Consider the following 25,282-nt stretch of genomic DNA (forward strand, 5'->3'; position numbering starts at 1 on the left):
GTCATGTTTTTAACGGCTGCGTTGTAAAGCTTTGGCCTAGATTCACTAAGGCAGGGGGCGCAAACTTTTTTCCCTGCGCCCCCCTGCCGGCGGTTCCCCTCTCTCCGCACCCCCCAACCCCCACTTACCTCGGCTCCGGTGTCGGCTCCATGACGTCACATTGCCACAGCAACGTGACGTCACATGACCTCGCGGCGGCATTTGACTCCGCGTTGCCATGGCGAGCCAAGGTAAAATCAGGTTTACAGAGGCCTTCGCCACTTCATTTAAGTGCCTTTGGGAAGCACACAGGGCCTCTGTAAACCCCGCAACCCCCGCAGTCAGTCTTGCCCGCCCCCCCCCCCCCCCCGTTTGCGCACCGCTAAGGGAGCCTAAGCTTTAGCCACCTTAACGCCCAATAATCTGATTAAAAGTTAAGGCATGCTTCAGCTTAGCACAATTTAGTGATTCTGAGCCTTATTCTCAATCACTAAAACTTTAAAATAACTTTTGGAGCTTTCTCTTCAGGTAAAGAATATACATTTCCATGCCTATATTTGCACAGCATCTTACATTACAAACAAACTGTAATACAAAGTGAAGAAGGTGCTGTGGTCCATATCTGCTAAGCCATGCTATTTGTTATAGAAAGCTCCTTCCCGGCACCAGAAGACACTTTAACACCCATTCACTTAAATGGGCTGTATAGTTGTCCTATGGAATTGCACCACGTGGCAGATATGGGCCTGCATGTCCTTCGGTTCTTTGAAACACAAGTTAAGTATTACTGTACAGTACTTGAGACCTGGAAGTGCCAGGTGCACTATAGTTCCAGTTCTAGTTACACAGTTACACATTGCCTGCATTTATACCACTGGTGGGTAAGGGTGATGTATTGCATCACATCTTCCCACAGTTACAATGCAACCGACGTTGCAAACAGTCCCAGTCTCTTCTCAGCAAGAAAACATTTGATTTCACCTGTGGCATGGTTTGTATCCCGCTCATTCTCAGCTGCCAGACTCATTATGTACTTGTAATGTGGCCCATTGCCCCCTATCAAAATATGTATCGCTCTGCTTGGGATAGAAACCATTGCACTTATTTTCTAGTGTGAAAATCCTTTAGCAAGAAGACCATGCTTAGCTGCAGAGAGCTGTGTGTGGGCGCAGGGTCCCCTGAGCCCAGATATCTGTATTGGTGTGAATTGCACAGGCTTCATCTCGCAGTCACACCTTACATAGGCAGACAGTGAGAGACGTGTTACATGGGGGATCCAGGGTAAAAACACCACTACATATGTAGTGTACAAATCAAATCATACCTTTTATTAGCTACATTATATATAAAAATATAGGCCGTGTTTGAGTCGCTGATAGCCTTCTAGTGCTAATCTTTGAAGAGCAATGTTCTGCGGTGCTGACCTTGTTTAAACATGATGTCACTAGGACTACCCCGTGATCTCATCAAACTTCCTCTGACATCACTGGGCGTGCGGAGCTATGGCATCTGAATGGCCCGAGTCCTTTCCATGTCACAGTTGCCTGAGTTTCACCGCTCCACGCCTATATTGTAAAGTATGTGGGATCTGCCACTATATCCTAAAAGCGATACCCCATCTCTTGGACAAGGACATATTCCACACCGTAACGCAGCGGTGCGCAAACTGGGGGGCACTAGATTTTCTGGGGGGGGGGGCGGCAGTTATACTGGTCCCGCGCTCTCCCCCAGGCATTTAAATTAAATGCCGCGGGACCGTGCAAGGCCTCTATAACTCACTTCCCTTCCCGCGTCGTCCTGGTAAACTGGTGTCACGTGATGTCACCATGGCAATGCGAGCGGGGAGGGGGTGGCGAGGCGCCAAGGAGTGCAGGCAGGGGTGTGCATGGGGAATGGTTTGCACACCCCTGTCGTAATGAATAAGGGGAAAAATGGGTTGCTGGTCTGGGCAGAGCCGTCCATTAGGCGAACCTATGCGGTCGCCTAGGGGCACATTAATAATAATTAATAATAATTTTCCTCTTTTTTTAATCTATTTTTTTTTAAATTATTTTTCTTTTTTTTGTTCGGTATTTTGGCGCCCTACTATATTTATTTTGCGTCGCGCTGGGGTGCGGTCGCACCCTTTGCAGCCCAGATAGCTACGCCACTGTTTATTTTTTTGGGGGGGCGCACATTTTAAGTGTCGCCTAGGGTGCATTAAACCCTTGCGCCGGCCCTGGGTCTGGCAGTGAAAGCGTTAACTGTGTCATTTTATATGCACTGGCCTGGAGTTTGTTGCTGCTGGTTGGCAAAATATGTCATTGAAAGGAAGGTGGGGCGTGACTGGGGGTGCAATGCTGACCCCTCCGGCTACAAAGGGGTTAATTTTACTGCAATTCCAATCAGTGTTAGCAAGTGACACCTCCCGTGCATGTGCCTTGTGCATGTGCCTTGTGCATGTGCCTTGTGCATGTGCCTTGTGCATGTGCCTTGTGCATGTGCCCCGCGCATACCAGTAGTGTCCCTCACACTCTGTCCTGAACATTCCAGATGACAGAGTGCAGTTACACACCCACCTCCCGGTGTCAGGGCTACAGAATGGACAGGGACACACACACACACACACACACACACACATTTCTTAAAGCAGCAGCTCACGTGATATAATTCAGTGTATCCCCATATATCAAATACCAAGTATCCTCATACATATAGTATATACACGTATATGTAATATATGTGTACAATGTAGAAGTCTGAAACCTGACAGTACTGATCTATACTGCACAACAGAGATCCAAAAGTACAAACCCACAATTGTCCTTTTCTGAAAAACAAATGTTTTGGGAATAATTTCGCCTTTTAAAGCTGCAGTTCAAACTGTCGTTTAAAAAAATAAGTTTAAATAAAATACAATCTACACACTGACAAGTAATTAGCTAAGTTGCCGATCGATCCGTTCGCCTGTAAATCGACGCTGAAATTCGGCTTAGGGTTCACTAAATGCATCTTGGGTAATCTTTTGCTGCACTGACAGGCAAAGTTCTGCGAGGAACATCATGTGACCAGGCGGGCACTAGATTCAATTGGTTCACTGCTAGATAGAGGGCAGGGATCAAAAAGGTGATGCTGTTTCAGAAGGGGAAGGGGATGTGACTTTGTATATGGTTGCTATAGGAACAAAAATGCCTGTTACATTAGAATACATTAAAAATGTCTTTAAATTGGTTTTGTTTTGATTTTTTTTTTAAATATAGTATTTAAGTATTACTCATGTGGGATATTGCTTGAACTGCAGCTCTAAATATAGTATTTAGATTCCAAAGCACTGGACTATTAATTTGATAAACCCTAGCGCTACTTTTACTTATGCAGATAAAAATTGGTCCTTATATACTCTAACATGCTCAGGATTTTGGATGTCGTGTGGTCCCCAGGCAGTGTGGTAATAGCTGATGGTAACCCAACATTTAGGTGCCTATGGTCCCAGCAGACGCAATGTAATCGCACCTGTTACCCATGCCTGTGAAAAAAAAGATCTGCCCACAGGGGATTCTAAACACCCAGAGGAGCAGTTAACTCTTTCATCACTATGGGTTTTTTTTTTTTTTTTTTAAGTATTTGCGGCCTGAGGCGACAGGCAAACACTATATAATGCGTGTGTCCATCAGAGGTGTGCAAAGGTTTCACAGTTGACTGTTAACATTTACACGACTGAGGAATTCACAGTCGTGTAAAATACTTTAGACTTTTAAATAGTACTGAAATTAACCAGACGCAAAGTTTCTCAAAAACCTTGCAAAAAAAATCACAGAATTTGGCACGTGTCTCCGTTCAATAAAACAGGGGCACCTGGAGATATTTGTGCCAGGTTTAAGACTTTTCTTCTGTTTATGAATCCTTATACGCCTTTAGTGACCATGAGCGATATCATTTGTGGGGATAGTACCTGGTATCACCTATAGAGAAAATGAAAAGGGGACACCCACCCCGACATCCTCTCTCCAACCCCACTGTGACATCGCCCCTCCCCGATATTCCAGGATACTTCCCTCTCCCAAGGAGAACACTTCAGGCTCCTAAAGAGGGAAACCCCTTTAATCAGACCCGAGGGATTTACACTATTTCAGTGCAGAATGAACACAGGATCCAGCCCTCATTCCTGGAGTCAACAAGCTGCTCTATCAGCACCTCCTCCTGTGGTCTCATGGGAGACATGGTTATCTTCCCTCCCCCCAAAGAATAAGGTGCTAGTGTGGTACGTGTAGCTTCATTTATTACACCTCATCATCACACTGCACAAGGGACATGGAACTTCTGAGTGCCCTAAAGCAATTAAAGGAAGTTGTCATTCCTTCACTTGTGGGTATATTTGCATGTGTCAGACAGGTCTGCAACACTGCTCTTCACTATTATCGCTTAGCAAACAGTGCTTCCACTGCAGCTAGGGATTCTGGGAAATGACATGCATATGATCACACAGTGCCACCTTTGACTTAATTTCCATTTTAACAGGGACCCCTATAAACTTGTGCCTGCCGCATTACACAGCGTTTCAGCACAGCCTGGGTTAAAGACGTTTCACCACAGGTCTGCAAGCCTTCATATAATAAAAAAAACGTTTAACCTCTCTGCTGCCAGAGCAGCCTGAAGGGCATTCAGACAATACGCAGTTTAGGAAACCACAGAGAGGCCACACAGGAGGACGAACGTAATCAGGATGCAAAGGAGAAAGTAAAGACTCCACAATAGCCCCTTCAGTGCCAGATGGGCCAGGAGTGTGTCGCTGTGCAGGGCTCTGGCAGAGTAGGGGTTACGGTTTCCTGGCGGGTGATGGTCTCCAGCACAAAGGTTAGAGGGAGACAATTAGAGCGCTGCCCTGTGACACCAACATAATGAGCCACTGCAAAGAGCGTGGGAAGCACACGGCCAAATTACACAGGTCAACTTGATAAAACCGCGGGAGACGTGACACAATGTGACACGGGCTGCTGCCAACACAGAGCAGGGGTGCGCTACTCCAGTCCTCATGGGCCACCAACAGGTCAGGTCTTCAGGATATTCTTGCTTCAGCACAGGTGGCTGAGTCGAAGACTGAGCCACCTGTGCTGAAGCAGGGATATCCTGAAAGCCTGACCAGTTGATGGCCCTTGAGGACTGGAGTTGGCCACCCCTGTCTTAAGAGTGTAAGCTCTTCAGCACATCTTCCTTTCCACATTGCATCTTATACTTGGATTGCAAGCGGTTATTCTCATTATGTCCCATATTATTTAGTTGCGTCTATTACCTGCGGTGAGGCGCTACGTTACATGGCTGGCCCTACACAAATATATGCGTCTTTTGACCCTGTGTATTGTATCAGTGTTAGAAACGCACTGTGCACTTTATGCAGAAATGATAGTTTGTTATTAAAGATATTCATTACCACTGTAACACACCCCACTATCCTCCTACCTAAAAAACCCAATACAACAGAGCAAGAAGAAAGCACACAGCGCATCCCTGCACACATACTGTACGCGTGGGAGAGCTGGGGCTCACAAAACCATACTGGGATTCTCCAAAAATGAGAACTGCCCCTAACACCCCCCGCCCCCAGAAAGTCCTATTATGTGTAAGGTTCTCCTAGTTATTTCTGGGAGTTACAGGGCACTGCACAAACATGCTCATAACAGAGAACAGGGCTAATTATCTCCATCTACTACTGCATGCAGAGCAGCGCCAGTACATGTATAGTATGAAATGATGAAACAGTACGATGTGCGAAGCCCCCAACTCCCCCCCCCCCTCCACCCCCCCAGGCTCTGACACCAACAGTAGCTGTATGATATAGGTGAAGCTCTGCAGTGTATTGTAACCTCAGAGAGGGGGTAACCTGGTCACCCCAATACCCCCCCCCCACCTGCAGTGTATTGTAACCTCAGGGAGGGGGTAACCAAGTCACCCCTCTGTGCCCCCCACCTGCAATGTATTGTAACCTCAGGGAGGGGGTAACCTGGACACCCCTCTGTGCCCCCCACCTGCAGGAGACAGATACACTGGAGCTCACAGCTGCTGCCTTAATGATGCTAAGAAATGGGGGAGAAGTACAAAAAAAAAAACGGGAGACACTGCACACCCCCCATTGTTGTATTTTGCTAAAAGAACTCCTACCCGCTCCTATTTCTCACACAACCATTACCAGTCCCACTGTAAAGATACTTTGATGCAAAAAGTCAGGTTTGGGGCAGGAGACGTACTCCACATCCCTGGAAGTAAGGTGAGGAACCCCTGCCCTGTCAGTGTCCTCCCTGCTGCATGCACTCTCCAAGCAATATCACCCCAGCATGTTCCATACCATTCCCTCCCCATCTGCATGCTGGCTGTATACACTGCCATATATAACTGCAGGGATATTCCCCCTCTCCCCCACACCATATCTTTATAAATAAACATAGACATGACATACTAGCCATGCCACCCCCACCCCAGCCCCTCACTAGCAGTATATAACTTCCCCATGCAGGGAAACACACATTGCTTGATACCACCAGATGGGTTCTGAGCACCTACCTATGTCAGAGTTGCAGAAAGCATCCTGTGGGTGACTGGGTGCACAAGTGCAGGCTTCCACCAGCTGAGAGAGGTCCCAGCTGCACAGCACAAGCAAGCTGAGGAGGCTGAGACTGGCAAACAGAGGCATGATGCTGCAGGGTTTCCCTCCTGCACTTCTTACTATACCCCCCTGTTATTAATACTGCTCCCAATACTATACCCCGTTATTAATACTGCTCCCAATACTATACCCCCTGTTATTAATACTGCTCCCAATACTATACCCCTGTTATTAATACTGCTCCCAATACTATACCCACTGTTATTAATTCCGCTTTCAATACTATCTCCACTGTTATTAATACTGCTCCCAATACTATCCCCACTATTATTAATACTGCTCCCAAGCTCACCTAGTCTAACACTGACTCACCAGCTGGGCTCATGAATATTTATACGTTGGGGGCGTGGCTTTTGGAGCAGCTCCAGGTTTGACTCCTCCCTTATTTTTGGACAATTCCCCTTCCCCGCAACCAATCAGCAAGTGGCTATGACCTCATCCCACCCCCCCTCAGAGTGAGCGTTTCCCTGGGCTGGGAGGGGCGTGGCCTGCGTCCCTCCTGCATGTTTCAGTCCATGTAGGGAGAGAATGTTCTTGCAGGGAGAGAACCTCTGGGATGGGATGGGATGGGATGAGGATGGGATGAGGGTGGGATGGGGATGTGGGGGTGATGTGATGGGGGTGGGATGGATGATTGCTAAAGCAGAATCATGCAGAGTGGGAGCAAGAAGTTCAAAACAATCTTTCCCACTGCCAGGGGTGGGGGCTGTGCTTCTGCCAGGGGCTCTGATTGCTTTTGCATTGGTGTTTTGGAAATATTTCACATAGTGGATGCCCCCAGAGTGTAATTTATTGTATAAATATATATATACCTGTGTGTGTGTGTGTGTGTGTGTGTGTGTGTGTGTGCGTGCGCGCGAGCACACATACACATACCTTTTTTATTTGGACTAACAATTTATGTCATAGGACAAGCTTTCCAGAGTTCTCCTCTCTTCCTCAGGTCAGCAATACTGGTTTACAAAGGAATCTATGGCTAAAACAGGTTTGGAAAGCAGAAAAAACAGATTTAGACAAGGTGGGGTGACAAAGGGATGTTTAAAGAAATTGGAAGGGTAATAAAACGGTGACAAGTAACAGCATGGAGGGGGAAGGGGATGCTGTGGGGAGGGGGGGAGAGAAAGTTGTGGATAAGAACATTAGCAGAGAGGCAAGCAGGATAATTACAAACAATTGTGATAGTGTGTGAGAAACCCCATATCCACATTAAGTCCTCTTGTTTTGGTGTCAAACAGATAAACTACATTCCTGGATGTGCAGCAGTATGATCCTTTAACATTGAGTGTTGCATGGTTGTGACTGGCAGCAGCCACCAAACCACAAACAAAAATTAGCCAACAGAAAACTTCATAACAAACTTAAAGACACAGATAATGGCACAAAACCGTGCAACAACACACGTTGCAAACCCTGCGAACATATATGCCAAGATCCCACAGCCAATCAAAACAATGGAACACTCAATGTTAAAGGATCATACAGCTGCACATCCAGGAATGTGGTATATAGGATTCAGTGCAACAAATGTGACCAAGGATGCTACATTGGGGAAACCAGTCCAAAACTTCAAGGCAGAATGAATATGCACAGACACACTATACTCCATCACGAAGAAGGAAGATACTGCTCACCTGTGGGACATCACTTCTCACAGCCAGATCATTCCATAAATGATTTAAAAATCAAAATCCTCAATGGAATGTTTAAACGCTCCCAAGAACGGAAAACATTTGAACTCAGAATGATAAGACTCTTTGATACCAAAACAAGAGGATTTAATGTGGATATGGGGTTTCTCAAACACTACCAAAATTGTTTGTAATTATCCTGCCTGCCTCTCTGCCAATGTTCTTATCCACAACTTTCTCCCCCCTCCCCCACAGCATCCCCTTCCCCCTCCATGCTGTTACTTGTCACCGTTTTATTACCCTTCCAATTTCTTTAAACATCCCTTTGTCACCCCACCTTGTCTAAATCTCTGTTTTTTCTGCTTTCCAAACCTCTGTTTTAGCCATAGATTCCTTTGTAAACAAGTATTGCCGACCTGAGGAAGAGAGGAGAACTCTGGAAAGCTTGTCCTATGACATAAATTTTTAGTCCAAATAAAAAAGGTATCACCTAATACTGAAGAACTCATTTATTCTGCACTATTGCAACTGGACTAACACGGCTATTTCCGTTGTGTGTGTGTGTGTGTGTGTATACAGTAGAGCAAAAAAAATATTACTTGTGAGCAAATTCACATGTCTTAGACAGGTCTGCAACCCTGCTTTTCACCATTATCACCTAGCATACAGTGCTTCCACTGCTGCAAGGGATTCTGGGAAATGACATGCAAATGAGCTCACAGTGCCACATTTTGCCTCAAATCCATTATTACATGGAACCCTTAAGCCAAATGCTAGCTGTTTTAAACACATTATATATCAATCTGGTGCTGTTCTTTCAAAACAAAATGCGCCTAATCTTGCCACGGTGCAAAACGACAGCAATTTTTGCACACAAAAAAGGAAATTCCATAAATGCTATAAAAACATTTCCTTGAGTCATCTGCTGCTAATTTTTGCTCCAGAATAGCACCAATTTACATAATACTCATGTCCAGGTGTTCAGATAAGCGTCACCCTGTGGGTGTCATAATGGGCGATTCTATGGTCGCGGTAATTATACACATGGCCTGTGTACGTTACGTGACAAACCTAAAGTGGGAGTGGGCTGGGAAATAGGGTAACTGGGGCATATAATAGTCAGCAAGCAAATGGGGTACAGTGTATAATATGGGGAGTTTGAGCTGTAGCTGTTCCCTTCTGTGAGAGGGTTAAGGAATAGGGAAGGAGGAAGTCACACTCAGAGTGGGTGCTCAGCACACATTGCACGATCCAGAGGGGAAAAAGCTCTGGCAGCTGTAGGGTGTCTGACTCTACCCAGGAACACTGAGGCAAAGCAGCACGCGTCCAGGGATCAGGAATGGAGAAGGGATCTATCCCTGGGATCTGCTGCCTGGGGATCAGAGCAGACAGAACAAAGTTAGGATGGAAAGCCATGATATTATATATATTTGAGCCATGATATTATATATATATATATATATATATATATATATATATATATATATATATATATATATATATATATATATATATATATATATATATATATATATATATATATATAGGCAATACGATACCGTTTAAAGATGAATATCAGAGGCAGCACTCCTGGTAAGTGGTCAAAAGAAATTTGTATTAACAAGACATCTTATCCAACGTTTCGGTCCTCGTGCGGGACCTTTCTCAAGGTGATACGGAGGACTGTACCTCGGGAAGCCGGGGGTCCCCGGACCTGAAATTAACGTGATTCGGTTCCAGAGACCCCCGGCTTCAATAGTATGTAGTAAAAATAAAAGAAACTCCATCTGATGTAAATCCAGATTACGATCCCGCCACGCTTTAGGTGATGATAAAAAAAAGCGAGTATTTAACATGCGATTTGCATCTCGGAGCTTTGTGATTGGCTGTTACTGGCAAAAAAAAAATGAGTTTCGTCATTTTTTGAGCGACGTCATTTTTTGACAGCTTATCAGAGTGATAATGATCGTTAAAATGCTGCTTACGTGCGATTTTGCTATGTTATCGAAGCTTTGTGAATAGCTACACATTGAAAATCGCTTGTAAAGTGAACTTAACAAGTGTTAAGTGACTTATGGAAGTTTAGTGAAGAGGTCCCTGTGATGAACAGTGATACCCGCTGCAATGTGCTAATGAGCATTACTGATTGCTCGGGTTTTACAGCTGGGGGGCGCTTGTAACTAGACCCCGGGAATCACTAAGACTCAGTGGCCTAATCCCTAAAGTGCAAGAATTCACTTTTATTGAGCGATGGCAATATTACCGCCAGTCCAAACCGTAAGACAGGCTGACAGTATTAAATGAATGCATTACATTCAGCTTGTCACTTTGGTACTTTTGTCATGAGTTGAATAGGTACAAAGAGTCTGTCTTCCTTGCTCTCTCTTTTTCACTCTTCCTCGCTCCCTCTGTCTCTCGCAATCACCCTCTCTACAACTCTCTCCATTCCTGTCAAGCTCTCTACTTCACCCTCTCTCCTCCGCCCTTTCTCGCTAGCCCTCTATCCCCATCTCTTTCTGTCTCTCTCCCTCATCCTTTTACACTTTCTCTCTCTCTCTCTCCCTCATCCTTTTACACTTTCTCTCTCTTTCCCTCATCCTCTTACTCCCTCTCTCCCTCATCCTCTTACTCCCTCTCTCCCTGATCCTCTTATTCCCTCTCTCCCTGATCCTCTTACTCCCTCTCTCCCTCTCTCCCCCTCTCACCTTCTCCCCCCTTCTCCCCCCCCAGCCTTTGCTCTCAACCTCTCGCACCCCCCCCCCCCCCACCCTTTCCTCTGGTGAGAACCAAAACAAATTACGTCAAGAAGAGCATTTTTGTCACGGAAAGGATTTCTTTCGCAGTGAAATTTGCATACGTAATTAAATACGGCGAACGCTCCTGATTTCTATGGCCTCAATCGTTCCTTTTTCAGCCAATTTTGCACTAATTGCAGTTCTCATTTTCTACCACTAGAGGGAATCTTTGTTACTGCATTGCACTGTCCTGTCTGATTGTATATACAGTATGTACTGTATGTACGTGTATATACATGTAAATGTTTTATTATATATAACGCCAATAATGCATGCAGCGCTTTACAATGTAGATGTTAGAATACAGGAAAGTATTACACAAATAGAGCGACAAATATAAAAGCCCTCTGTAAGTAATGGAATCCTTTCCCCGCAGAGCTAACAATCAAAGTGATATGTTGGGAGACTTACAGAGACAGTAGCAGAAGGAGTAAGTGCAGTTGATGGCCGTGCCTGGCCATAATGGCTGGTAAGTGCATCTGTGGGTGTGGGGAGAAGTGGGCACGAGTCCAGGCCATTTAAATGCTTCATTCACCAGGTGTGGTTTTTTTTCATTTCACAAGTTGGGGAGAGAAGGTGATTGGTGCATTCTGACCCAGAGGGAGATCACAGGTAAGGGGCAGTGAGAGAAGAGGTATTAAGACGAGAGAGAGTGGATATGAGACAGTAGTGAGCCGAGCGCAGGAGACGAGCAGGGGCATAGCAAGAGATCAAAGCTGAGAAATTGTGACATTTGTGACTGAGCATGCACAGACATATAATAACAACTTTATTTCATATAGCGTTTTTCTCCCAATGGGACGCAAAGCGCGTCACAATTACAGTATAGCGAGCGGGACGCAGCACATAGGAGTGTTACGGACACAGTCCCTGCCCACATGAGCTAACTATCTATGGTTTTGGTGCCTGATCCACTGATAGCAATAGGATGGCACAGAATACCTTTATATTTACTGAATTACAGTTTCACCCCCTTTCTGTCCTCTTGGTATCAATGTAACATAAGGTACAATAGCATACACCTTTAAAATGCGGTCCTTAGAGCTCCGCGTGTCAGGTTGTACAATATTCGTCTCTCCTGACATATATGCTATTTAATCTGTGGCATCAAAGTCAGAGTTATTCTGTTACCCACTTCACAGCTCATGGCTATCATCCCCCTCCTCCTCCCCCTCATTCCCCTCATCCCCCTCCTCCTCCCCCTCATTCCCCTCATCCCCCTCCTCCTCCCCCTCATTCCCCTCATCCCCCTCCTCCTCCCCCTCCTCCCCATTTATTTTATAAGTAAGAAAACGTCTCCACTTAAGGGGCACCGCAATACTTTGTAATCAATTTAAGAGCAACTACTAATTATATCTAGGGTGAACATATTTGTCCCGGCAAAAACCGGGACAAATGTCACGCATGCACAGTCGTCACTCGCCGACTGCGTGTGCATGAAGGGCGCTTGCTGTCTACCGTGCAGGCGTGATCTTGCTGGCTGCATGTGTGCATGCGCGATCAGCACTTGCCGGGTGCCTGTGCACACGCGCGAACTGTGTTTGCCAGTTGCTCATGCGTATGCGTGATCAGAGCTTGCCGGTTGCGCATGCGCATGAGCGATTGCAAACACCAATCGCGCATACGCACGCGCAGTGGCACGTTTAAGCGGCAGCGTTTTGAAAATACAACCAATTTTGTATTTTCAGACGGCTGCTGCGCGACGTCAGCGCACGTAGGCTGGTTCAGCCAATGAGGGCGAACCAGCTTCGTGAAGCATCCGCCACGCCCCCGCCACGCCCCCGCCTTGCGTCTATGATCTCCGGCAGCCAATTTAACAAATCGCTTGTGTTGCAGGAGTGCGCGCGTTGGCGTGCTCGTCCTCAGGCGGGCCCGCAGGGACCATAATCTGAGCCCAAGGCTGCGTTCATAGTGCAGGAGACAGCGCCAGCGACACTGGGACGCCAATGTACATCTGTACAGTGCGCGCGTGCACAAGGGCGACCGGTGCTTCGCACGACAACCTTGCTTGAATTTGCAGCGCGATGGCCGGGTCACGTGAGCGGTTTCGCCCAATGAGGGCGAACCAGCTCCGTGACGTCACGGCCACGCCCCCGACACGCCTCCCTGTCGCCTCTGCCTGCAGGACAGGAAATCTCTCCTCCTGCCGACGCTCACGCGATTTCTGCACAAACTGTGTCAGGGAATGCGGAGGCGTGGCTGGGGCATCACGAAGCTGGTTCGCCGTGATTGGCTGAACCGCTCACGTGACGCAGACGTCGCTTGAAAAGACACATTTTTTTGTCTTTTTAAAACGCGCTCCGTTGTGCGTGCAGACTCTAGGGGATCCTGCCATTCGTACTTGGCGCGTGCGCACGCATGCAGTATAATCGCTGCGTAAGAGTGTCACTAATTTAGAGTCGCATCAACAGCCTCATAGACCAATAGATTCATTATTAAGACAGATCAGAACCCCCAAATGTGACTGCAATTGGTCGTCGGAGGTTGATATCTCTGCATGGGATACAGTAACACAGCCAGGAACACTGAGCTTGGTGCCTTGCATGTATATTGGGACATGCCTCACCTTGTTTCCCCATCTGCAGGGCATTGTGTCGTGTAGTGTTAATTAACCTTGGGAATTCCTATGAAGTCTTCCAGTGATGTCCCAGCCACCCTCACTCACACAGACGGGGCTGTGTCTGGATGCTGCACATGTGGGCAGGGGCAGTGTCTGTAACAATCCAATGTGCTGCGTCCCTCACACTATACTGTGATTGTGATGCGCTTGGAGTCCCATTGGGTTGAAAAGCGCAATATGAAATAAAGTTGTTGTTGTTGTTGTTATTATTATTAATAAACTAGACTGCAAACTACAGTGTCAAAGACTCTACTCACCAAGGACATAAACCAGTGGTATTTGGGGGTTCTGAACCAAACAAAAGCCTTTTCTTGTGAGACTCCATTAAATTTCATAGTCTATTCAGGTTATAGTCAGTCTCCTGGCTGCAAAACTGAGACAAAACCAGTGCAAAAATAGCGCATCAGATTAAGGAAGCACAACCTCCCTCTGCCACCAGTGGGATTCCTTTTCTTTGATGAATACGGTGCTGTGTGTTACTGGTTTTGTCCCAGTTTTGCTGAAAGACTTAATAAAAAAAATTAAATACAAAACCCCATACAAATGTAGCAAGCCTATAAGTTTTTGGCACCGGTGCAAGCCGCAGGACCGGTACCGTGACTGCCCCGGTGCTGGAGGATTATTGCTGCATGGAGCGGGGGGTCCAATCTGGAAGCATGAACCCCCCACAGCTGCATCTCCAGAGCCGCGGCTTCAAGCGTCTTCAGCTGCAGCTCCGGACACAGTAAGCCTCGCTACACCTGTATGTATCAAGGCAAAAGGGGTGCAATTTTGGGGTAAACAAGTGCTGGATTGTAAGCTCTTGAGAACATAAAATGAGAGCGGCTGTTTTCTCAGAAGGTGACGCTAAATAAAGAAAAAAAGGGGCGTCGTTCTGGCCAAAGAACCGCACAAAACGTCTCAAAGAAAAAAAACACCCATTGAAAGCAACATGGGGCGTATGTATCAAAGTCTCCCGGCTGCCAGGAAACGCCAATACTGGGGCAAGAACGCTGCAGCATAGTTATCAAAGCAAAACATTCTATTGATTCTATAGGATTCCGTTTCTTTGATGCATCTGGTGCAGAGTTTGCTCCATATCTGCCCTGGTTTGGCAGCCGGGAAACTAATAAACCCCCCTAAGATTTTATTTATACATCTATTTATTATAGACCCCCGGCTTCAAAACTGGGGCAAGACCAGTGCAAAAAAAACAAAACGGCACCAGATTTACCAAAGGGAAGAAACCCCCTCCCCTGCTATCTATGGGATTCCTTTTCCTTGGTGAATATGGTGCTGGGGATTTTCTTTAGCGGATATTTGCTGCTGGAAGACTTTACTGAATAGATCCGTGGTGCATTATCATGCCCGGTTATCACACCAATTATTGGCTGTATGAATCACGGGGGACGTGTGCGCTGACGCAGCCGCGTAACCAAATTAGCATTATTTTTTCAGTCTGAAACGGGACATTTATTACTGTAAGTGTATCCCTGCTGTGGCAGAATTTGGCGTGCGCTGCGTGAATATTCTGCGGTAAGCACCATCTTTAGGGTGACGGAGAAAACCGATGCGTAAAACCGCCAAGGAAAGTAACGCGTGCCTCGCATTTCTTAATGTATGGACCCGCGCCAATACGCAAATGTCACTCCGCCCCTAACTCCTCCCGCCAGCTCCATAAATCCTTCATCTCGTCGCAGACAGAACCGATAAACGCGCAACTAAGATTACGACATAGACACATCCTGGCGCTGGTATTTTTCAGCGCAAGTTGCAACAATGTCATGACTTTGATACTTAAAGCCCTGTGTACTGTACAGGCGGGCCCCGCTCATGCAGCGGGTTCCGTTCTAAGGGCCTGCAACAAGGCGAAAATCTGCCATTTTTGGCGTCTGCGCATGCAATCCCCCCTTCTGCGCATGCGCGACCTCCATTCTGCGCATGCACAACTTCGGCACCCCCCGTTCTGTACATGCGCGACCTCGGACGTCCCCATCCTGCGCATGCGCAGACGTGGCGGCCCCCTTCTCTGTACCGCCGTATCGCCAAGAAGCGGGGCCCTACTGTACCAGGAAACCTTGATATGTTGCTATGTGCCTCTTTGATCCTCTGGCAGTGATGTGGTTAAGAGGATGAACCTTCTAGGTGCAGGGGTGGGCAACTCCAGTCCTCAGGGTCCACCAACAAGTCGGGTTTTCAGGATATCCCTGCTTCAGCACAGGTGGCACAATCAGTGGCTCAGTCTTTGACTGAGCCACTGATTGAGCCACCTGTGCTGAAGCAGGGATATCCTGAAAAGCTGACCTGTTGGGGGCCCTTGAGCACCGAAGTTGCTCACCCCTGCGCTTAAGACTATAGTGGAAATGACTGTATGTAAGCAGGCCCCTCCGGCAGCAGACTAGTTAACCCATTAATTGCCTCTATCCACCAATGGAGGAGTCGCGCTCACGGTTCACAGTTGTTCAACAGTTTCCCTGAAATGGCTTATTCACACGGCCCCCATCCGTAATACTCATTATTAAACATGTTTGTGGTTCGGCACATTGGTTTCTAATGCACTGCAGGCCTCTCCAGCAGTAAAAAGGCTTACATTGACCCTAAACCCCCTGCCCTTATTAATGTCTTCCTCTCGCTTGCTCCGAACGACATGTTGCTTTAACAAGAAAATCGTTTCCTTCTGCTCTCTTGAAAGGGATCGGCCTGGCGCCGAGGCGCTTTTCTTCTGGCATTAGTTAGTGACATCCGATGTCCACGCAAGCGCACAGTCACAGAGGCAGGACTCGCTACATATAGGGGAATCAGATCCAACATGGATTGTCGGACCCAAACGGCAAATTCACTAAAGTCATTCCGCTTTGCTGAATCTGATGCGGTTTAAAGCCGCGTCCAGGGTGATTGCACGCGTGCTGTCTGGCGCCGTGATGTCACGCTTGGATGTAGCTGGGGCGATCCCTTGCCTGCAGGGTTGCGCGATGGGGCGCGTGGCGAGGGTGGGATGGGGGGAGGAGGGCGAGCCCGTGAGATCACGTGAGCGGTCCGCCCTCCTTGGCTGAACCACGAACATGACCACGGCATCCCACGACAAAGGCAACATTTTTTTTGTCTGCACGCATCGCGCCTACCCACGCTCACACGCGCGCAGTATGGACGCTACAATTGATTTGCATTGTTTTGATCGCGCAGCTCTTGAGCGAGCGCGCTCTCACCGTGGATGTGGCCCTTATTGTAGCCCCCCTGAAGCCTTCAAAAATAAGAGGTTGACAAACAAAGAAAGATTATTCTCATTGCTATCAACGGGAGGTTTCCTTTGGAAAATCTGGTGCTGTTTTCTGTATACTTTTGTGCACAACGTTTGCAAGAGAAACACCTTGATATATAGCGCCTCTCAATGAGCAACATGTTACAGAATCAGCATGGAGGGGTCCCTTTATTATTATTCTCTATTCCTATGTGTTTCTTAGAGATGGGCGGATCCCCCCAAATCCGTTTTCCCGTTTTTCTCGCATTTTCCCCCGCCCCCCCCCCCCCCCCAAAAAAAAAATCTGTTTCGTGGTGTAAAATCTGCAAATGGATTTGGTCGTTTTTTAATCCGCGCGGATTCATCAAAAAAACGCAATTGGATACAGCCCGTGCACGGATTCGTGGAATCCAATCCGTGGTAGCAGCAATCCCTTGGTCTATTCTACAAATCCATCCACGTGCTGCGGAATCCGCGGAGTGTATTGGTGATAATAATAAAAAAACAGCAAATCGCGAATCGCCCTTTTTGAGATTGATCCGCTGAAATCCACGGACCAAAGGAACCGGCGATCCGCTGCGGATCCCAATTCGCCAAAAGAATTCGTCCGTCCGGAGTGTTTCTGAGGTTGCGCTCTGCTCTTTACAAAACCACATGGACCCGGGTGAAGAATGCAGCGCTCGTTAACAAACGGCCATGAATGATTGCTAAGGGCTAAAAGCGTTTAGCGTGTAACACGCATGCAGAGATGTGCAGAGCGGCGACGGTTTGTGGCTGCAAAAAGAATTAAGACCAGGTGGCAAAAAGTTTGAGCACATTGTCACCGTTTCTTATTAAACATCAGCAGACTTTCGCAACGTTTGAATCGTGTGAAAAACACAAAAATTCGTGGAAGTCGTTAAAAATTAGAGCAAATTCCTGCGATGTAAAGGAGCATTTTAATACATTTCCAAGACGGCGTTGGCCATCGTTTCTCGCAAGATTTCACAACTTTCTTTCGGGGGAATGTTACAAATGCCCATAAATGTGGCACGTACTGCTCCCCGCTCAGATGGAAAGCAAAGCAGAGGGAACTCTGCCCTGTACAGGTTCCAATCTGAATAATGACATAGAAGACAAAATGAGACAGGCATGCTATTATTATTATTATTATTATTAATCGGTTATTTGTAAGGCGCAAACATATTCCGTAGCGCGGCACAGTGGGGGTACAGAGTTAAGTATATTACATAATGAGTTGCGTACAAATGCAAGGAAGGACAAACATGCACAAGCAAATACAAACGGTCACGAGGGTCCTGCCCGTGAGAGCTTAGAATCTAGATCAGGGGTGGGCAACTCCAGTGCTCAAGGGCCACCAACATGTCAGGTGTTGAGGATATCCCTGCTTCAGCACAGGGGGCTCAATCACTGGCTCAGACCCACTGATTGCGCCCCCTGTGCTGAAGCAGGGATTTTCTGAACACCTGACCTGTTGGTGGCCCTTAAGCACTGGAGTTTCCCACCCCTGATCTAGAATTGTAGTCTAGAAGACCCCACAGATAGAAGCTGTCCTGTGTCCCAGTGACGGAGTGGTCATGCGCATACAGTATTATAAATAGAACCCTGGAAACTCTGGGTGTTTCCTGTCGCTGAGCTATTTTTAGATCAGGGGATGGTAACCCCTCTTGTCATTTGTCATGTTAACCCTGGCCCTGTTTCCTCCCTCACAATGAGAAGACATCACATGTCCATACTCAGGTCAGCGTGGGTAATGGGAGTAGACACTCCCCAGTGGGAGATACAATTACAGGATCTTTTATTTTAAGTCCAAAAAATAACATTTCCCACCAGGCTCTGAACCACCCACGGAATTGTAGTCAGAAAGAAAGAGAAAGTGACGTGAGGCAGAGAGTGAGGAGGATGAAGGGGGGAAAGGACAAATATGGGGCTAGAGGGGGCTCGACGAACCATGATTTAGGTATTAGAAGCATATTAGGAAGCAGCGCCCGGGGAGTCTCAGTATTAGAGGGTAGGAGGGGGCAGTGCCCGGGGAGTCTCAGTATTAGAGGGTAGGAGGGGGCAGTGCCCGGGGAGTCTCAGTATTAGAGGGTAGGCGGGGGCAGTGCCGGGGAGTCTCAGTATTAGAGGGTAGGAGGGGGCAGTGCCCGGGGAGTCTCAGTATTAGAGGGTAGGAGGGGGCAGTGCCCGGAGAGTCTCAGTATTAGAGGGTAGGAGGGGGCAGTGCCCGGGGAGTCTCAGTATTAGAGGGTAGGCGGGGGCAGTGCCGGGGAGTCTCAGTATTAGAGGGTAGGAGGGGGCAGTGCCCGGGGAGTCTCAGTATTAGAGGGTAGGAGGGGGCAGTGCCCGGGGAGTCTCAGTATTAGAGGTAGGAGGGGGCAGTGCCGGGGAGTCTCAGTATTAGAGGGTAGGAGAAGGCAGTGCCCAGGGAGTCTCAGTATTAGAGGGTAGGAGGGGGCAGTGCCCAGGGAGTCTCAGTATTAGAGGGTAGGCGGGGGCAGTGCCGGGGAGTCTCAGTATTAGAGGGTAGGAGGGGGCAGTGCCCGGGGAGTCTCAGTATTAGAGGATAGGAGGGGGCAGTGCCAGGGAGTCTCAGTATTAGAGGGTAGGGGTGGGCAGTGCCGGGGAGTCTCAGTATTAGAGGGTAGGGGGGGGGCAGTGCCGGGGAGTATCAGTATTAGAGGGTAGGAGGGGGCAGTGCCCGGGGAGTCTCAGTATTAGAGGGTAGGGGGGGGGGCAGTGCCGGGGAGTCTCGGTATTAGAGGGTAGGAGGGGGCAGTGCCCGGGGAGTCTCAGTATTAGAGGGTAGGAGGGGGCAGTGCCCGGGGAGTCTCAGTATTAGAGGGTAGGAGGGGGCAGTGCCCGGGGAGTATCAGTATTAGAGGGTAGGAGGGGGCAGTGCCGGGGAGTCTCAGTATTAGAGGGTAGGAGGGGGCAGTGCCCGGGGAGTCTCAGTATTAGAGGGTAGGAGGGGGCAGTGCCCGGGGAGTCTCAGTATTAGAGGGTAGGAGAGGGCAGTGCCCGGGGAGTCTCAGTATTAGAGGGTAGGAGGGGGCAGTGCCAGTATTAGAAGGTAGGAGAGGGCAGTGCCCGGGAAGTCTCAGTATTAGAGGGTAGGAGGGGGCAGTGCCCGGGGAGTCTCAGTATTAGAGGGTAGGAGAGGCAGTGCCCGGGGAGTCTCAGTATTAGAGGGTAGGAGGGGGCAGTACCCGGGGAGTCTCAGTATTAGAGGGTAGGAGAGGGCAGTGCCCGGGGAGTCTCAGTATTAGAGGGTAGGAGGGGGCAGTACCCGGGGAGTCTCAGTATTAGAGGGTAGGAGAGGGCAGTACCCGGGGAGTCTCAGTATTAGAGGGTAGGAGAGGGCAGTGCCCGGGGAGTCTCAGTATTAGAGGGTAGGAGGGGGCAGTGCCCGGGGAGTCTCAGTATTAGAAGGTAGGAGGGGGCAGTGCCCGGGGAGTCTCAGTATTAGAGGGTAGGAGGGGGCAGTGCCCAGGGAGTCTCAGTATTAGAGGGTAGGAGGGGGCAGTACCCGGGGAATCTCAGTATTAGAGGGTAGGATGGGGCAGTGCCGAGGAGTCTCAATATTAGAGGGTAGGAGGGGGCAGTGCCCGGGGAGTCTCGGTATTAGAGGGTAGGAGGGGGAGTGCCGGGGAGTCTCAGTATTAGAGGGTAGGAGGGGGCAGTGCCCGGGGAGTCTCAGTATTAGAGTGTAGCAGGGGGCAGTGCCCGGGGAGTCTCGGTATTAGAGGGTAGGCGGGGGCAGTGCCCGAGGAGTCTCGGTATTAGAGGGTAGGAGGGGGCAGTGCCGGGGGAGTCTCAGTATTAGAGGGTAGGAGGGGGCAGTGCCGGGGGAGTCTCAGTATTAGAGGGTAGGAGGGGGCAGTGCCCGGGGAGTCTCAGTATTAGAGGGTAGGAGGGGGCAGTGCCCGGGGAGTCTCGGTATTAGAGGGTAGGAGGGGGCAGTGCCCGGGGAGTCTCGGTATAAAAGGGTAAGAGGGGGCAGTGCCGGGGAGTCTCAGTATTAGAGGGTAGGAGGGGGCAGTGCCCGGGGAGTCTCGGTATTAGAGGGTAGGAGGGGGCAGTGCTGGGGAGACTCAGTATTAGAGGGTAGGAGGGGGCAGTGCCCGGGTAGTCTCAGTATTAGAGGGTAGGAGGGGTCAGTGCCGGGGAGACTCAGAATTAGAGGGTAGGAGGGGGCACTGCCCGGGGAGTCTCTGTATTAGAGGGTAGGAGGGGGCAGTGCCCGGGGAGTCTAAGTATTAGAGGGTAGGAGGGGGCAATGCCCGGGGAGTCTCAGTATTAGAGGGTAGGAGGGGGCAGTGTCTGAGGAGTGTCTGTCAGAGGATTGGGGGGGGGGATGCCTCTGTAGTGTCAATATTAGGAGGTAAGACATGACTATGCACCGAAGTGTGAGGAGCAGGGTGCAGTGTGAGGAGCAGGGTGCAGTGTGAGGAGCAGGGTGCTGTGTGAGGAGCAGGGTGCAGTGCAGTGTGAGGAGCAGGGTGCAGTGTGAGGAGCAGGGTGCAGTGTGAGGAGCAGGGTGCAGTGTGAGGAGCAGGGTGCAGTGCAGTGTGAGGAGCAGGGTGCAGTGTGAGGAGCAGGGTGCAGTGCCGTGTGAGGAGCAAGGTTCAGTGCAGTGTGAGGAGCACGGTGCAGTGCAGTGTGAGGAGCAGGGTGAAGTGCAGTGTGAGGAGCAGGGTGCAGTGCAGTGTCAGGAGCAGAGTGCAGTGCAGTGTAAGGAGTAGTGTGTAGAGCAGGGTGCTGGTGCTGGATGGGGCTTTACTTGTAGGTGGATTCAGCCCGGTGGATCATACAGTTCCGCAATGGCTGGAGAGACGGAGCAGTGGGTTTCTATATTACATATAATGATAATATTAATCACATTTGCACCTATGGCACTGACTGTGTGTTTGAACTTTTGCCACTATCTGTTGTTTTCCTTCATTTTATAGTTTAATCTTGATTTTCCTGTGACTAAAAATGTTGGAATTTCTGAAACTATGACCTTGGTCTTATGCCAAAGTCAAGTAAGCCAACCGAGTGTAATTACAATAACAGTTTGGGCTCTGGCAGTATTTTTCTTTCTTGCTCAGATGAGTAACAGCTTTGGAATTTAAACAGAAGGTATTGCGGGAGCTGTCAGTGTTATACCCATTAAAATATCCCGCAACACCCTAACCCAATAACAGGTCTGGGGTCTTCACATGACCCATCCACCTGTTGTGTCTGCCATATGGATATCAATCTTTTGGACGTATAACCCCCTTATTGCTTTGCAATTCACGCCTCTCCTGCACCAAAGGGTTAAACTTAATTATATCCCTGCTAGTTAAAAAAAAAATAAACATTTTTGGCTTGTCTGGTCAAATGGCATTTGTGATCCCCTGAGGGCACAGTTGTGACCTTCTGCTTTGTCATGTTCCCTGACAATGTTGCAGCTATTGTCTGAACCCTGCTAACATGAATGACAGGTAATAAGGGTGCCATTCCCTACTCCACATCGACGCTAAGTGAATCCTGGTGTTAGTATCGCTGCCTCTCGGCTGCAAAAACTGGAGCAAAAAGTGGACCACATTTCGCAAATAAAAAGATCCCATAGAAAACAATGGTTTATTTTCTTTAATGAACCTGGGGCTACTTTTTTGTCCCAGTTTTGCAGCTGGGAGAATCTGATATATCTGACATATCAATCCCCACAAGAAGAGAGGTTATCAAGGCGAGTTTACCGCTGGTAAACAGGGTAAATGCCTGGTGGGTCCATGGCCCGGTAGCAGAGCCCCGGTAGCAGAGGCCCGGTAGCAGAGGCCCGGTAGCAGAGGCCCGGTAACATAGGCCCGGTAGCAGAGGCCCGGTAGCAGAGGCCCGGTAGCAGAGGCCCGGTAGCAGAGGCCCGGTAACAGAGGCCCGGTAACAGAGGCCCGGTAGCAGAGGCCCGGTAGCAGAGGCCCGGTAGCAGAGGCCCGGTAGCAGAGGCCCGGTAGCAGAGGCCCGGTAGCAGAGGCCCGGTGCTCTTCCCTGCAACAATTAAACTGATTACGGAGGGAGAGTGCGGGGGCCTCTGTAAGTGAATCTTACCTGAACGGCATCTCCTCCTGCATTGTTGCGTTGCCATGGCTACCCCACGTCACATGGCGATGCGTCGCCATGATGACGAGACGTGTCATGACGTCGCCTAATGGGAGGTGGGCCAGTAAAAGAGATATCGCCTGGGCCGATATCCGTCTCCCACCCAATAGGAGGAATTAGGGAGGAGTCACATGATACACCGATTATAATGAGATGGACCAAGCACGGTGGCACTTTTGTACCTGGTATACGTGCCCAACAAATCTGCCAGATCTGAGTGGATGTCAATGCATCAAGGTAGATTGCTCCACTTTGCTCCCATGTGCATCAGTTTGGGGAGTGCCAATAGGAGCAGCGTCAACAGCATCACGTACACATTTTGATTGTTCGTGGGTTATTTTTTCCTTGATGGTTTTCTGCGCCTGGCCTGATTCCATGTAAGATTCCCTGTGTTATATGTTTCTACATCAAGCAGAAGAAGCTTCGCCAGCACGCCTGTAACATGCGATGTGCAGGCAGCAGTTTGGTGCACCCAATCAAACTTTGCTTGGCCTCGATACGTGGGCAGTGCAGCAAAGCAGTAATATCGTGGTGATGCTCTAACAACGTGCTGTGTACTCCGCCCCGCGTTGCAGACAGAGGGTGGAGGGGTCTGGCCAGGAGACAGAATGCAAGTGAATCAGTCAATATGAAGTCACCGTATGGTCTTAAGACACAACCACACTCTCCCAGAATGGGGATCGGGAGCTGCTGCTGTGAACAAAGCTAAAAGACACCACCCTTTTGATTTGTATAAGTTTCCCACTGGTTTCATTGATTGTGCTGGAAGTTGACATCTGTGACGCTTTATAGACAAAGCTCCTTTCTGAAGAAGCAATAGCCACGCCTAATACCTACTATAAATACATTTAACCACACATCATAGAAGTTATGGTGCGTAAAAAAATGTGACACAAACCCTCCACCGAACAGCGTACATATCCCACTTGTGAGCACGTTCACGTCTCAGACAGGACTGCAACCCTGCCCTTCTCCATTATCCCTTAGCATACAGTGCTTCCACTGCAGCCAGGGATTCTGGGAAATAACATGCGAATGAGCACACAGTGTCACTCTAACCCAATCTAAAGATTGCACACCCCTGCTCTAACCTATAAATTAGGTTATAATTATTGGGTCAGGGGAGGATCTGCCTGAAACACACCCAAATGGGCTTATTTACTAATAAATAGTAGTCTCCTGGCTGCAAAACTGTGGCAACGTCTGTGCAAAAGAAAAGCCCCCAATTTATGAAACGTAAACTCCCATATGCTTTCAATGGGATTCCTTTTCCGTAACGAATATGGCCAGTGGTGGATTTCCCGGGCAAAATCTGAGGGCGGAAAATATTTCCGCCCCATACGCAATGGCCGCGCTCTATCGGGCCTGATAGGAAGTTCCTTACCTGCTGCCGCCTTTCAGCTTCCACCTTCTTTCTGCAGCGCCACACGCCGTCTCATTGCCATGGCAACGTGGCATCACGGCGTCAAATGGCGGCATAATGGCACGTTGCCATGGCAACGAGCCGCCGTGTGACGTCCGCTGCGATTTCTAAGAAGACGGAGGGCGGCAGCACGGAGGAAACGGCAACAGGTAAGTGCCTAGGGGCGTCGGATCTGGAAATCCACCGCTGAATATGGTTCCCTTTGCTTGCACTGGAGCAAAAAGCAGTAGTATATAGTAAAGACACTGACGGTGTCGACTCTTTGTGATCTTGGGCAAGTCACTTTATCTCCCTGTGCCTCAGGCACCAAAAATATAGATTGTAAGCTCCACGGGGCAGGGATCTGTGCCTGCAAAATGTCTGCAAAGCGCTACGTAAAACTAGCAGCGCTATTTTAAAGTCTCCTGGTTACAAAACTGAGGCAAAAGGATTGCTCCACATTTTTCCAGCTTATCACTGTTCTCCACAGGACTCCTTTTCTTTGATAAATGTGGGGATGTTTTTTGTACAGATTTTGCCCTGATAAATCTAGTGCAGTATTTTTGCCCCAGTTTTGCAGATGTGGCTACGATCCAGTAAGTACCAGATGTAGCCTGGGTTATGGCTCCCGCTGGCACTATTGGGAGATAGTCTGTAATATTTTGCATTATCACTGCCATTGAACCCTCCTTGATATTCGATAAGAAAATAAAGATTGTTATTAATAATAATAATAATAATACTATTTCACATAGCGCTTTTCTCCCAATGGGACACAAAGCGCCTCACAATTACAGTACAGGGGGCATACTGCAGTACATAGGATTGTTACAGCCACAGTCCCTGCCCTGTAGAGTTTACAGTGCCTGGGGCACAGG

General features: G+C 48.6%; 2 protein-coding genes across 2 annotated transcripts in view; one reads left to right on the forward strand and one right to left on the reverse strand.

Annotated features, from left to right (window-relative positions):
* TIMP3 (TIMP metallopeptidase inhibitor 3) overlaps positions 1 to 6,931 on the reverse strand; it is a 38,488-nt gene extending 31,557 nt beyond the window's left edge. The window contains exon 1 of the mRNA XM_075602525.1: positions 6,514 to 6,931. Coding sequence (XP_075458640.1) covers positions 6,514 to 6,643 — 130 coding nt within the window. The 5' untranslated portion in view covers positions 6,644 to 6,931. The remainder of the gene's footprint in view (positions 1 to 6,513) is intronic.
* SYN3 (synapsin III) overlaps positions 1 to 25,282 on the forward strand; it is a 210,224-nt gene that overhangs the window by 133,060 nt on the left and 51,882 nt on the right. The window lies entirely within an intron of this gene.

This window comes from Ascaphus truei, chromosome 5 (genome assembly GCF_040206685.1).
Source record: "Ascaphus truei isolate aAscTru1 chromosome 5, aAscTru1.hap1, whole genome shotgun sequence".
In the NCBI taxonomy this organism is placed as follows: Eukaryota; Metazoa; Chordata; class Amphibia; order Anura; family Ascaphidae; genus Ascaphus; species Ascaphus truei.